General features: G+C 44.6%; 1 protein-coding gene across 5 annotated transcripts in view; it reads right to left on the bottom strand.

The window, feature by feature from the left end:
* Window positions 1-16,549, bottom strand: part of PTPRF (protein tyrosine phosphatase receptor type F) — a 229,752-nt gene that overhangs the window by 49,674 nt on the left and 163,529 nt on the right. For all 5 annotated transcript variants that reach the window (XM_040407837.1, XM_040407836.1, XM_040407839.1 and 2 more), the window contains exon 5: window positions 2,020-2,208. In XM_040407837.1, coding sequence (XP_040263771.1) covers window positions 2,020-2,208 — 189 coding nt within the window. The remainder of the gene's footprint in view (window positions 1-2,019; window positions 2,209-16,549) is intronic.

Here is a 16,549-nt window from a genome sequence, read left to right as displayed (position 1 = left end):
CCTCCTATGTACAATAATATAACTACTCTAATACAGCCTCCTATGTACAAGAATATAACTACTATAATACAGCCTCCTATGTACAAGAATATAACTACTATAATACTGCCTCCTATGTACAAGAATATAACTACTATAATACTGCTCCTATGTACAAGAATATAACTACTATAATACTGCTCCTATGTACAGGAAAATAACTACTATAATACTGCTCCTATGTACAAGAATATTACTACTATGATGCTGCCTCCTATGTACAAGAATATAACTACTATAATACTGCTCCTATGTACAAGAATATAACTACTATAATACTGCTCCTATGTACAAGAATATAACTACTATAATACTGCTCCTATGTACAAGAATATAACTACTATAATACTGCCTCCTATGTACAATAATATAACTACTCTAATACAGCCTCCTATGTACAAGAATATAACTTCTATAATACAGCCTCCTATGTACAAGAATATAACTACTATAATACTGCCTCCTATGTACAATAATATAACTACTCTAATACAGCCTCCTATGTACAAGAATATAACTACTATAATACAGCCTCCTATGTACAAGAATATAACTACTATAATACAGCCTCCTATGTACAAGAATATAACTACTATAATACTGCTCCTATGTACAAGAATATAACTACTATAATACTGCCTCCTATGTACAATAATATAACTACTATAATACTGCCTCCTATGTACAAGAATATAACTTCTATAATACTGCTCCTATGTACAGGAATATAACTACTATAATACTGCTCCTATGTACAAGAATATAACTACTATAATACTGCCTCCTATGTACAATAATATAACTACTCTAATACAGCCTCCTATGTACAAGAATATAACTACTATAATACCGCTCCTATGTACAAGAATATAACTACTATAATACTGCCTCCTATGTACAAGAATATAACTACTATAATACTGCTCCTATGTACAAGAATATAACTACTATAATACTTCCTCCTATGTACAAGAATATAACTACTATTCTGCCGGTATGTAAGAGAATATAGCTCCTATAACTGCTCGGACACTTGGAGTCGGCAGTGACATGGAGCCGCTGCACGTACCGCACCCTGTCTTCTTCACAGCTTTAATGATTGTGTTGATAGAACAGATTCAACTAATAACGTTGCCCTTTCTTTCTCGCACTCGCGTTACGATGCATAACACCATTAAATATAATTAACTTGGGTGGTATTTTCTTTGTGCGCAAACATTGTAAGATTACGACCAGTTTGCGGGAGGGGGAAGCTGAAAGGTCACAGTGGGTTTTCCATAAGTGCAGGATTTATAATTGTAATTAGCCCCCCTTCTTTTGTAGAGAGTGTTGGGGCCACAGCCTCAATCTACATGTCGCAATCAGTTCAGTAATTACACAGACTTTACCAATAATAAAGTTTGTCAGGAAGATTGGAGCAGCCGCTTCAACCACAGATTACAACATGAGCCAAGACAGTAACAGACATTGTGCTGACGGATGTCATAACACACTGGCGGTGAGCGATGGCGGCACACTCCTGTAACGGCCACTGGCTTCATTAGCTGAACAAGCCAATCAATGATCAGATGTGACCCAGCACTGACGACACTGCCCATCTCACCAGCCTGGAGATCAGGGATTCAAGAAGAATCCCCCCAAAAAAGCAATAAGAAATTTCCCTTTGAGGATACACTTGGGGTGGTGCCTCTACGAGCCAGAACAGGGACCTGCTCCGGAAGACCATCCTTGCATTGCATACATTTCACCTCCAGATCCCATTCAAAAGGTGGTTGTCTTGATGGGAAAGGACAATTCAAGAATTGTTGTTGACTTTGATTTTTGGGGGACAGTCCCGTCTACCGAGGAAAATTAGCGGCAAAAAATTGCCTCTGTTTTTATAAACATTCTGGTTGGGAGAGGCTCAGCGGGAGAATTACAAGATCATCATTTATAGCGGCACAAAAATGGCTTTTGCAGTTGACAGTCCACATGTCATACCTGAGCGGAGCTGCTTAATCCTTCCATTACTGGTGGCTGTGTCCACGGGAAGGAAGTCCTTATACCAGGAGATCTCTGGATCTGGGTTTCCGCTGGCGGCACAGAGCATGGTGGCCGTCCGGGTCTTCTCCACCACCTTGAGCTGAGGTCCCATGTCAATCATAGGGAACCCATGAGGCAGCTGCTCTTCTGAAAAACAGAAATGACCAGTACGTTAGAGAACTAGCGTTTCCTTCAGTAATGATTATCACCCATAATTAAGAGCGCTCGTCAGCCTATTTCTATTATCAGCCTAAATAATTAACGCGCTCTGTGGTTTTGCTCTAAAATATAACACTGCGGCATGAAAGCCATTAATCATCAGCTCCGTGCACTTCCCACAGAACCAAAAGTGATCACATCTATAACAGTGAAACGCGTTTCGTACATTATCTTTTCTGTATGTCAGCTCTGAAGCAAATGGCGGCGGTTGCATATAATCACGCCACAATATTTCTTGCATTTGCCTCAGTAGCTGATGCATAATTCTGTTTTCTCCTCTGCAGGATACAGTTTCTCCAGCAACAAAGAACTGACCTTATTCCTCGAAGATTTATGAGGGAAGACCCACCATGGATCCCGAGTTATATTTACACATTATTACAAACACCCCCAGGACTGAATAATTTACTGCCTTTGTAGTAACAAGTAAAAGGGGAGAGGAATAGGTCAGCAGCAAATCAAGACATTAACATAGCGGAAGTTATAAACGTATCGCCGAGCTGTGAAATAAAGCTACAAGAGCGAATAACGAGAAGCTTAAAGGGGTTGTTTATAAATTATAAGTCCACTGGGACCCCCACCGATCCCGAGAATGGGTTAGGGTTACTCTGCTATCTCCAGTGCTCCCATAGAGAATGAATGGACTGGCAGAACACATGTACGACCTGCCGCTCCGTTCTCAGGACTGATGGGGGTCCCAGCATTTGGATCCTCAGCTGTCAGCTAATTAGCCCCATCCTGTGGATAGGGGATAACTTATTAAACTGGCACAACCGCTTTAAGTGCAACTAGTGCATGAAGAGTCACAGCGTCCCCGGGCTAATCCTGCAGGGACGTCCATTAATGTGAAACTGTCTGACGGTTAACGTAAATAAAATGTGTCACCAAAAATGTTTTCTGCCAGTTAACACCAGATAGCGGCACACATCCTTTTTTTCTAATCTCTTTTTATTTTCCTATTGTAGATTTATTTATTCTATTTCTGAACATGATTATGGGGGCGGCCATCTTGCCTGAGCTGTTCTCAACAGCATTTAGAAAGCATTAAGAAAATTGCTTTTCGGCAGCTCCATGGGCCATAGACACAATGGTCAGGAGGGTCTTCATTGACTTCTATGGGAGAGTCTTGTAGGCTCTGTGACCTGTGCAGAGGTCATTATACCAGGGAACAGTAGATAAACTCTGACAATCACCTATTGTGAATGGAGGATCCTGTCTTATCTGCCATTGTAATCCTGCCTGTAATTATAGCTCTTCCATGTAAAGATAAGCCGATAACTGCAGTAAAGTGATCTGTACAGACCAAGAAGTGGCACCTATTAGGCTGAAAACTGCATGAGTTTATGGTTTTTGTTTAAATATAGATATTGTGACACAGTGAGGGGTTGTGTCTGGCAAGGCAGGTATTTTCCTCCAACATGTGCAGCTGGGCTGGTTTCCAGCCAGGTGAGGTCAAATACCGGACCAGAGTTTAAGTGCAGAGAGGTTTTGGCAGCACCTGGCTGTCCTTAAATAGGCAGCTGGGCTCAGCAGAGAGGTCTCCGTTTTTGGGATCTGAGGCTTTGTGTCGTGCTGGAGGGCTGAGAGCCACACGCTGGGGAAACAGGCCCCCTAAAGCCTGCTGTGGACTACTGGAGGCAGAACTGCCAGCAAGGGGACTTGTGTTATATGAACTTTCCATTGTGTGTGAATTAACACCAAGAATGCAAAGTTACGTGCTGTTTGGTGCAATTGCCTCAAGTGTGAATAAACACTGACATTTTGAGTTAAGAACTTGTATTTTGCCTCTGTATTGCGCCCGCTTACCCTATCTACCAGAGCTAATCCCTCACAATAGTGACATGGAAAATTAAAAACATCACCAAAAACTCTTTAAAAATATGTTAAATATAAAAATGTGATTTAAACAATATAGTTTTCTGATGACACATCCTTTTTAGTGGAATGTTCCATTTAGTTATTTGGGTTCCAGCAATGAAGACCCCTCGTGGGGTGGAATGGAGACCCATGGCGGTGCCCAGTTTACTCTAGTGGTTGGACTCACAGCTGGGCCCCTATGTCTGTGTCCGCCACGTATATTGCTATAAGTGGATCACAATGAAACATGACGACTATGGATGTTCATATTATACACTAGATATAAATTATTATTATGGCTCACATTGATGACATATGATGCCACATATACAAACTAATTAGTTTGTATATATAGATTCCTGGAGGTGTATAAACTCCTATTTAAATGTGCCTGTTTTCCATCTACAGGTCACATTTAGGTGCACCTGTGAAGCCTGGGCTATATCAGCAAGTCTTGAGTGGGACTCACAGACTCCTCCCTCCTCCCATTGCAAGCATGGCCACATGCTGGAGGTAACTGGTGAGTTGTTTGCGAGTCGGCCCTATGCTCCTGTAATTTGCCCACTGGCTCCTGGTATTGCCCATATGGCTCAGGTAGGAGAGTGTAGGGTCCCGGGCTACTTGAGAAACCTTGTCGTGGTGTCCGGGCTTAAGACATGTTCTACACCGTAGGACATGTTGACTAATCTCTCAATTTTAAAATCAGTTTGAGAATTAGTGAGACTGCAGAGTGCACCTATGTTTGTTATTGTTTTGTTATATGATGCCACATACTGTTATCAGTAGTCGGGTGTTAGATCTGGACAGAAAAGGTTTTGGGCTTTTCCCTATGACAGTTTGGTTGGTGCCTCTCCATGACAGAGAATTATCCTGGTGAGGATTTTCCCACGTCAGGAGCGGCCTGGGATACGTGGCAGTCGGATACGAGACAGTCGGAGACTCTGAACTTTGTGTTCATTACGAGGCATTCTCTGACTTAATCTGAATACACTCAGAGGCACAAAGAGCTGAAAGGCACAGCTGAGCCACTGATATGCAAAGCCACTGTGCTACGCACGTAAAACAAAGGCGCGGTGAGGGAGCCGCTATAAATACACATTTAGCTGCTGAGACACAGCCATAACTTTCAACTACTATTCAGATATGAAAAAGCCGGCGACCTGGGGGACGGGTAAATAAATAAAAATCAGAAGGCAGGATTTCTTTCCCCCCAATTAGCACTGAATGTTGTGGGGAGGCGTGGGCGGCCTGCAATTACTAAGTGACTGACCCCCTGCCAGGCATTATAAACAAAAGACCCTCGTTCTTCTCAAGGTGGAGAGAGACAGGTAAGCTGCAAACTTTCCCTGAACCTGGTGACTCAAGCCGTGCGGCAGTACAGTACGGGTCAGAGCCGTCTGTCAATACAGGTGTAAAATGCAGAGAACATGCAGTAATAGGGCGAGTATGACGGAAGACGCCATTATATTACGGAAATCGGCCGCCTGGGCCTACACTTATCAGGCCACCTAGTGCCTGCAGGACACATGAACAGGCTGTATTGCTCCGTTATCAGACGTTTCAGGCTGACTGTAGTGTTCATCAATGGGACGAGTGAGTGGAAGTGACAAACCTCCCGGCCCCCCATGATCACCACTTGTGTTACTTCTCCAGAGACATTTACATTAATTTGTGTGATTGATAACATTGCTGTAGAAATAGTTCTATACATGGGAATGGGGTTCGTAGTTTGCTGCAAACCTATTCAGATGAGTAGGGCAATTGCAGAAATTTCTGCAACGTGGTAGCGCACTCTTGCGGCACATGGACGCTGAAGGCAGTATTTAACACTCATTAGCATTATTAGTAATGGGGGAAGCTTAGCGGCATCTGATATGCAAAGTCCTCAAGCGCACGTCCTGCAAACATCCGAGTCCTCCTCACAGCGGGAGCGGCAACAAATCTGTTATACAGTGATTAGCCTGGCCAGCAGCTCCACCGACATACGGACGAGCCGCAGCCAGCAGGCTCCAGGGCCAATTCAGCCAGCGTCTGCGAGAAGGTAATTAATCTTAAGCAGGTAGTTTTCCTTTTTAAAGAGTAGAAAGACAGCTCCTGGAGTAATTAATGCACTGCTGACCCGTCCCATTGATTTATCCCAGCACAAACACAGGTTGATGAACAGGACGCAGTGTGGCAGATCGAACAGACACCGGGCCGAGTAGACAGCGGCCGATAGCAGCATTCTGCGGAAGGTTGGGGGTTGTTTAGTAAAAAAATACTACTTCTTTTTTCAAGTAAAACCTTCACAAAATGCTCAGTAACTTTGTAAATGCTTTACCTCCTGTGTCGGACCGGGGTACTTCGGGCCCACCAGAGCAAACTGTTCTGAGGCCGAACCCCTATATCAAAGAAAACAAACCTAATGGAAGACAAATGGATTTGTTTCTCCTGGACCTTTGGGTCCTACTGGGGCCACTGGTATTCTGGTGCGCCTGTCCAACCTGTTTAGTACTGCATTAGTACTTTATTTTCTACAGCTTTCTTCTCCAGTCACATCTAAAGCTAAATTCTACCAGTTTCTATTAACAGGCAGCAGGGCAGTTTTTACTAAGCGGTTACAAAAGACTGGTTTTACAAAAGCCAGTTAGCAGATATGATGAGGACTTTGGAATAGAATCTGCACCAAAATCTCATCCAATCCTGAACATGTGTACAGGCCCTTACAGTGAAAGACACTGAGCGTATAAATCGAGTAATACAAATAAAATAACTAAATGTGAAACTGTTGATAAAATCAGAATTACGCTTTACGGACACTTAAAAATAGGGTAAAAGCCAACAAGACTCTACGTTTTAGCAGACCCAGGCCTGTCATAAAGCAAACTAGGAAGGTCAGGTGACAACCCTGTAATGTGCATTATATGGGTTGTCAGCCAGCAGAGCCAGAAATAAAGGAAACAGCCGAACAGAATCTTCCACTATGTGACAGAAGACATAAGGACTTACAGTTGCAAGAAAAAGTATGTGAACCCTTTGGAATGATATGGATTTCTGCACAAATTGGTCATAAAATGTGATCTGATCTTCATCTAAGTCACAACAATAGACAATCACAGTCTGCTTAAACTAATAACACACCAAGAATTAAATGTTACCATATTTTTATTGAACACACCATGTAAACATTCACAGTGCAGGTGGAAAAAGTATGTGAACCCCTAGACTAATGACATCTCCAAGAGCTAATTGGAGTGAGGTGTCAGCCAACTGGAGTCCAATCAATGAGATGAGATTGGAGGTGTTGGTTACAGCTGCCCTGCCCTATAAAAAACACACACCAGTTCTGGGTTTGCTTTTCACAAGAAGCATTGCCTGATGTGAATGATGCCTCGCACAAAAGAGCTCTCAGAAGACCTACGATTAAGAACTGTTGACTTGCATAAAGCTGGAAAGGGTTATAAAAGTATCTCCAAAAGCCTTGCTGTTCATCAGTCCATGGTAAGACAAATTGTCTATAAATGGAGAAAGTTCAGCACTGCTGCTACTCTCCCTAGGAGCGGCCGTCCTGTAAAGATGACTGCAAGAGCACAGTGCAGACTGCTCAATGAGGTGAAGAAGAATCCTAGAGTGTCAGCTAAAGACTTACAAATGTCTCTGGCATATGCTAGCATCCCTGTTAGCGAATCTACGATACGTAAAACACTAAACAAGAATGGATTTCATGGGAGGACACCACAGAGGAAGCCACTGCTGTCCAAAAAAACCATTGCTGCACGTTTACAGTTTGAGCAAGAGCACCTGGATGTTCCACAGCAGAACTGGCAAAATATTCTGTGGACAGATGAAACCAAAGTTGAGTTGTTTGGAAGAAACACACAACACTATGTGTGGAGAAAAAGAGGCACAGCACACCAACCTCAAAACCTCATCCCAACTGTGAGGTATGGTGGTGGGGGCATCATGGTTTGGGGCTGCTTTGCTGCGTCAGGGCCTGGATGGATTGCTATCATCGACGGAAAAATGAATTCTCAAGTTTGTCAAGAAATTTTGCAGGAGAATTTAGGGCCATCTGTCCACCAGCTGAAGCTCAACAGAAGATGGGTGTTGCAACAGGACAACGACCCAAAGCATAGAAGTAAATCAACAACAGAATGGCTTAAACAGAAGAAAATCCGCCTTCTGGAGTGGCCCAGTCAGAGTCCTGACCTCAACCCGATGGAGATGCTGTGGCATCACCTCAAGAAAGCGATTCACACCAGACATCCCAGGAATATTGCTGAACTAAAACAGTTCTGTAAAGAGGAATGGTCAAGAATTACTCCTGACCGTTGTGCACGTCTGATCTGCAACTACAGGAAACGTTTGGTTGAAGTTATTGCTGCCAAATGAGGTTCAACCAGTTATTAAATCCAAGGGTTCACATACTTTTTCCACCTGCACTGTAAATGTTTACATGGTGCGTTCAATAACAACATGGTAACATTTAATTCTTTGTGTGTTATTAGTGTAAGCAGACTGTGATTGTCTATTGTTATGACTTAGATGAAGATCAGATCACATTTTATGACCAATTTGTGCAGAAATCCATATCATTCCAAAGGGTTCACATACTTTTTCTTGCAACTGTATAGTCACTGAGGGAAACAATCAGGCGCTGCAGGACATCCCAATGTGAGATGCTCTCCTGACTCCGAGTCAAATTCCCAGGCGGTCAGACAATTTCATAACTGCTGTGGTGCCTCTGAATAAACTATGGATTTGGCTTGTTGGCTGCAAAAATGTCCCACGGCCATCATCGCATCCAGGAAGCTGAGTATAATTCTCGGACACGTTATTTGTTTGAGCAGCGATTATGTGCCCGACCTGGTATACGGGAAGCTGCATGCTTTATAACAGGGGTCATAGATCCTGGAGATTGTAAGCTCATATGAGCTCTGTGTGAGAGGCGTCCTCTCTGTATCTCCATGAAGGACCTTGTTTGAGGCCACAACTGCTCCCGAATTCCAAATAAAAAGCATTAGCAATATATCAAGATGTGATATGTCTTCCAAGAACAGGGGCGGCTCAGTAATTGACGAAGTCTCCCTGCCATCTATGCCGCATGGAGTGGGCGCGACGGGTGGGCCATGTAAACAAGGGATCACACCTGAGAGTGAATCATGAGATTATTCAATGTCCTGGAACCGATCAACAACAGACATGCTTTCCTGGTCCATATAAAACCTTTGGTCCAGTTCAATTAAATCTTCAGTTTCTTACCAAAATTTTGCAGCCATTTCTAGAAAAAGAGAAGGAAAACACACCTGAGGTATGTGAACTAAAATAATGACTTTGGGGGCCGGGGAGGTCTCTAGACTTCCAGGTAAATTCTTCCCTGACCGAAGACACCTGAGCAGATGGTCGCTGTGACTGTGAGAGTGTCTTCATACTTGGACCTTCACATTTGCCAGAGCGATTATCTGAGCTTCCCTTTCATTCTTACTTCCTGATTTTTTTTGGGTTTAATCCCTGCTGAACCTCAAAAGAATCGGAGCGCTCCTTGCCCCCAGTCTACAATCGACTGAAAGTGGAGAAATAAAAGGGCTGCTCCTTCCGACAACGCTGCTCATTAGTGAAGGTCCGCCATTGATCAGAGTGTGGCCCATAGACGGCTGAGCACAGAGATGGATAGAGAAGAATGGGGTAACAGGATCCTGACACGACTGCAGGGGGAGCGTTCATTTATCAAACACTGCGGACTATTATTGACACCTAATACACCTTTGAATCCCGTCTCTTTAAAGGGGGGGGGGGTCACAAGAGGTGCGCTGGGTGTAGCTTCCACTACTGTATGGCTTGGAGTCCCCCCACATACCCGGCCCCATCAAGCTGCATCCCCTGCACATATATACCCCACTGTGATAACATAGAAAGTTTGTCGCAACCAATGGATGTCGCTGCGTGTAAATCCAGGTCACTGAAACCTTATCGCAGCCGCCTGAGAGGTAACAAGGTCGTGACCGAACACTTAAGATGCACACAGGCATTAAAACAAGTCAGCGATAAAAATGTCAGTGCGGAAATTGTTATTTCGTCTTATACAACATAAAACGATGATGATAATGGATGTCCCCAAACTGGAGCGCAGTGTTTATAAGGTGTACAAAAAGGACAATTAATAGGCCTTGGAGAAATATCGCTACACGACTTAATGGCTGTGTCCTTCAGTCCATCTCATCCTTGAAATATTGAACCACTTAGCTCAGACACTTCCTAAGATTTCATGTACATGAACAGCAGTTAATAAGCTGTGAATCAGACGCTCGTCATTATACAGGAGCCTGGGTGACCGCTGCGTTCTGCCACGTCACGGAGGTCCAGACTAGGCAGCTGATGAATGTGCTTTCATCTGAACGCCTCCACCATCCTGTGCGGATTAACGTCTTAATATATTTTATAGTGGTCGAAGCTCCATTTTACTAACACAACGCTCCAAGTCCCCCTGTGTACACATAGAGGCACATGAAAACATTCTGTCTGCCTGCAGCCACCACTAGGGGGAGCTATAGAAAGATTGTTCGCCTAACTTTATTTTTGCAGACATTAGACTTCTAATTATCCAGTGTCATATGAACTACTCAGATACATATAGAAACAACCATATTTAATGAAATCCTAAATATAAAATTATTAATAAAAACTATAAAAAATGTAGTTAAAAATAAGTAAAAAATGCACCAGTTCCATGATGCCAATTATTGTTATAGTTGATTCAAATATACATAAAACAAACTTCACAAATTGATATATAATATAAAATATAAAGTCAGCAGCATTGACATCTAATTGCATATACGTATATAAAAAGGTGGTCAACCAAACTCAATAGTAAATACTCAATAGTGTATATAAGTGGCGTTTTTCAGTCGACTATAAGGCCTCATGCACGCGGCCGTTGGGCGGCCCGCAAACGGCGGGTCAGCAATCTACGGCCCCAGGCTGTGTGCACCACGTATCACGGATGCGGACCTATTCACTTGAATGGGTCCGCAATTCCGGAGATGCGGAACAGAGTCACGGAACGGAACACCGGAAGCACTACAGAGCGCTTCCGTGGTATTTCTTTCAGCGTTTCCGCACCGCAAATAAATATGACATGTCATATTTTTTTTGCGGTACAGACAGACCACGGACCCATTTAAGTTGAATGGGTCCGGCCCGCTGCACGGATGTTGAATTTCGGTCCGGTCACCAGTTGACTTCCAGCTTAGGTCTCTGAAAACCTCATTAATTGTACAATTTCTTGAAACTGTCATTTTGTGCCTTTATTAATTTCTCAGCCGCAAGATGCTACAGACAGAGGTGGAACAAGCTGTAATGGAATAATAGTGGCAGTATTACAAGTAATGATTTCACACTCTGTCAGCAATAAAGGGATAGAACTTTGCCTTAATGAGCAGAGGAGAAGTCTGGCACCTCGTGTCTCAGCGCTGGATGCTGTGACCCATAGGGGATTTGGGCCGAGATGATCGCTGTCTATTTACCGCAGGATCATTAACGCTGTATATAGTAAAGTCTTCATTATTTACATCAGGAGATGAAGGAAACGTCTGGTGAATAAAAGACAGAGATCTTCTCAAGATCACAGATATCCCGGATCTCCGTGGGTGACCACTCGTTATATACAGACGCATCGCATACTTGTTTATTTACTTGTCATTCTGCCTGACGCCCACCGCTGCCCGTCAGTGGGATCCGTCCCTTTAAATCTTATCACTGCTTTCACTCTCTAGGACCAAAATAGGACTCTTGAGGCTCTTCTTTGCTATGTGGCTGATATAACGTACTGACTTTATTCTGCGAGGCCGTCCGATTACGGCGATAACAAATATGTATAGGTTTTTATGTTTTACAATTTTGCCACCGTATTCGCCATAACAATTTCACTTTTCATGGCAGGAGCCATGTGGGGCTTGTCTTTTGCAGGATGTGTTATTTTCCTTAGGATCACATTGGGAGACATCTGACCTTTCGATCGCTTTTTGTTCCGTCTATTTTTGGGGGGTGGAATGAAGAAACACAGGACAGTGTTCACCGTGTGGGTTAAATGATGTGAAAAACCGGGTCATTACTGACTGGGCAGTTTTATTTGTATCACTTCTTTTTTAAAGTATTTTTTACTTTGCTTTTACCTACTTTTATTTCATGTCTTCATTTCTTAGTTTACAGTTCTTTGTCCCTCTATGGAACTTGTGACACTAATATTGCAGTGTCTTACACAGTACATTTGCATTTTCCGTTTGTATATGTATTTCGCCATAGCGATGTGCACCTACATACGGGTTGTGCTGACCCAATCCCCCACATTTTTTCTTTGCAGTATATATTGGAGGTGTGGCGATCTCCTTGGAGTCATGCACACCTGACCAGTCAATCTGTCCTGGAGGCTGGTTTTAAAGTTAGTATAAAACTGAGTCTGCTTATATAGAACCGACCAGTAGCCATTTGGCTCCAGGAGAAGTATATAGTGGGCTCAGCGTGCATGTTGGTACTTGCATCCCTGGATCCGATGAAAGCTGTAATGGCACCGGACGGGGTTAAAAGCAGAGTGTGCTTGGCTTGCATGCTGACCTGCATTCCCTGGACTTTGTGTGGCTGTCATGGCCCATGAACAGGTGGGAACTAGTGTTAGGGACCACTCAATAGAGGCGACCTTGACGCGGTGAGTGGCTTATTACGCTTTGGCCAAAATGTACACCAATGTCTCATCCAGCATGGAGGCAGGGCAGAGTGCTGGATGTAGTGTGCGATCACATTTGCATTTTCCGCTTACACAGTACATGTCAGTATTTCGCCTCATGCACATGGCTGCTGCGGTTTTTACAGTCCGCAGATTGCGGATCCGGTACGTCCTGCCCTCTCTAGAACTCTCCTATCCTTGTCCACACAATGGAGGAGGATAGGGTCAGGATAGGACAGGTTCTGTTTTTTTTTTTTTGCGGGGCCGCGGAGCAGACTTACGGGTGTGCAGTCCACATCTTTTGCGGACCCACTGAGGTGACTACGGCCGTGTGCACGAGCCCTAACCCTGACAACTTGCCTCTGATGGGGCCCGGAGGACATTGTTTGGTCACTCTGACAAACCCCTTAGATGCTTACTGACTGGCATACAAGGGGTTAAACAGACAGTTATCTCCAATGTTACAGCGGGAGCCTGGATATCAATTGTCAATGTGTGCAAACTACCTACAGTTAATCAAGGTGCAGGAAAGGGTTAAGTTTGTGGTCTGATTACGACAACTTTGCCCGATTCACAGAGATCTTGAGGAAATAAAATAGAAGGTTGCAGAAGTCGTCATTCCACATTGATTAAAGGGGTTGGCATTATAAGGACAATTCCTTATGGATGTGAATGGTGGGGGGGGGGGGCCCCTCTATAGTAGCAGCTCTTGCTTTGTGAGACCCAGCTTGTCTTGTAATACTCAGCAGTAATGTGTAATACTACATCTCCCCTAATCGGCCTCTGCAGTAGAACTGAACAACCGGCCTCAGCTTCCCCCGTCCATGTCGTCTCTGTGATGAGACCAGAATCGCTGTCATTTTATCCGTTATATGGAAAGATGTCTGATAAATCCGATATATCTCACGAGGGCTGGCACGTTCCCAGTGTGAGCGCTGTACTGGAAGTGCCAGGATCATATGACGGGTCTTTTATTTTAGGGCGAGATTCTCTTTAGTTTTGATAATATGTGTACATATGTCGGTGAGTGATATTATCCACTGTCTGGCGAGGTCAGATTATCGATATTTCATAAAATCCGGCTGTACCCAGTTACCGAATCCTCTGCTGCCAGCAAAGCTGTACTCAAAATATCGCTCATTCCCAGCAAACAAAACCCGTAATACAGTCACAGTAACGGATGTAATCACATAAAACTCCTGAAGCCAATGAAGAGCTGGCGTGGTGCCTGAAACGCAGCGTGCGGCTGACAGGGGGCAGTAGAGTCATATACAAGACCATAAAACGCATTAGGAAGAATAATTACTGCAAACTTACAGAAAGCTTTATACATCAAAGAAGTTACTGGACGGAAAATTCTCAGATGCAAAATGTAAATATTACGAGCGTTCGGCATACGGCGCCGAGACCAGGATGAAACGCATCAAGACTCTTAGTGTTACACCGCGACATTGCATCCTGCGGACAATGAAATGTCATCTAGAGATACAATTAGGTTGGTCCTATACAGACACAGGTGCATGATGGGGGTTATGTCGCTGCAGCTCTGTGTAATTCAATCTCAACAATCGCTCCGCACACAGACCCTGCAGGAGGAGCCAATGGGGTCACATGGGGGTACAACTAATCTAAGGGATTACACAGCGCACTTGTTATAAACTGCGCGCGGTCGACTACGTGCAGCTACCGAACCCACAAACGTGTTCACCGCGCAGTTATAGAATTTAGCCACCCAATTAAACGCATTCTCCAGAGCAGAACTCATCAAAATGATTCCATTAACTGTACCACCCTAATGTCTGACAACAGTCAAGGCAATAATTTCAGGTTTTTGGTTTGTCGTCATCCACGGATAATATAAAGGTGGCCACACGTTAGAAGGATTAAGGTCCGGACTAGTCAACCACCGAACACAAGCTGAGCTTGTACGTGTATGGGGGTATTTAGTGGTGGGCTATGCTACAATTTGACCCAGAGCTACCCAACATACATGGCCACTTTAAAGAGGTTCTTCCCTGATACTGATGACCGATCCTCAGGATAGCTCATTAGCATATGATTGGAGAGGGTCCGACACCCGGCCCCCGCCGTTCAGCTCTTCCCTGCAGCCTCCGATGCTGGTGTATGGAACAGGAAGAACAGCGCCGTTCAATCTGTAGTGGCCGTGTTGGGTTACTGCACTTCAGCTCCCATTAAGATGAATATAACCCGGTATGGCTACCACAGGAGCTCTGCTTCCTCTTCCATGCACAGTGCTAGTTCCAGCAACAGAGGCTGCAGGGAACAGTTAATTTAGTGGGGGGGTTCAGAGTGTCAGTCCCTCTCCGATCAGATATTAATGATCTATCCTATCAATATCAGCAAAACCCCTTTAAGATTTGTATTGATTATTTACCATCCATATTATGATGGTCCTTTAATCCAGCATTCATGGGACCTGTTGGGTGTTCTGGATTATTGGATGGCCATGCACAGTGCACGAAACATCCGAAACACTAATGCCCTCATCATTATAGGTTCTCTCCTCTTATTTTCTGGTCTTCCATGATCCTGGATTATTACATACTGGAGAGATTTCCTTTGACATTGTGCACAGTGATCAGCAGGTATCTAAGTCCTCGGCCTTCCCCATCAATCCCCTTTCTGTCTTTATAGGATCTCTCTTATGTTTGCTGATTAATTCAGAGTTTGCACAGTGACGGTTGCACCGAATGAAACCTGCAGTATTTCAATAAATGCGGCCGCTCCATTTTACAATAACATATTTGACCTTTAAATATTCAGAACGTATTGCATATGCTTCGCTCAGAAGAAAGAACAGATCCGGAGCACCAGCTGGCACAGAGGGGGTTAAGACGGAGGGTCAGCATATGGAGGAGGAGACCCCCGGGTAATGAGATAGCTGCTCGAGAGCGATACACAGATGCAGGAACAGTTGTGGAACCATCAATTATTCAGCCCAAACACAAACTGCAGAAGAGCCTGTGCCTGTGAAGATGGAGGATGCAGAAGCTGCTCTGCAGAATATTACCCCAAAAATGAGCTCATGGAGGTGTCTCCGTCATGTCCAGTAGAAACGGTGGCGGCCATTACTGTCCTCCCATCATCACAATAGGCCTCATGCACACAACCAGTTTAGGTCCGTGTCAGATCTGCATTTTTTGTAGACCCATTCATTTCTATGCTTCCACAAAAAATGCAGACTGCACACAGACGTCAAATGTGTGATGTCCACATCGATGCTCCGCGCTCCCTCATTTCCAGCGCAGCTCCACGCTCCCTCATTTCCAGCGCAGCTCCACGCTCCCTCATTTCCAGCAGCGCAGCTCCACGCTCCCTCATTTCCAGCAGCGCAGCTCCACGCTCCCTCATTTCCAGCAGCGCAGCTCCACGCTCCCTCATTTCCAGCAGCGCAGCTCCACGCTCCCTCATTTCCAGCAGCGCAGCTCCACGCTCCCTCATTTCCAGCGCAGCTCCACGCTCCCTCATTTCCAGCGCAGCTCCACGCTCCCTCATTTCCAGCAGCGCAGCTCCACGCTCCCTCATTTCCAGCAGCGCAGCTCCACGCTCCCTCATTTCCAGCAGCGCAGCTCCACGCTCCCTCATTTCCACCAGCGCAGCTCCACGCTCCCTCATTTCCAGCAGCGCAGCTCCACGCTCCCTCATTTCCAGCAGCGCAGCTCCACGCTCCCTCATTTCCACCAGCGCAGC

Source organism: Bufo bufo, chromosome 9 (assembly GCF_905171765.1).
Source record: "Bufo bufo chromosome 9, aBufBuf1.1, whole genome shotgun sequence".
Classification (NCBI taxonomy): Eukaryota; Metazoa; Chordata; class Amphibia; order Anura; family Bufonidae; genus Bufo; species Bufo bufo.
This window is presented reverse-complemented; position numbering and strand designations above follow the sequence as displayed.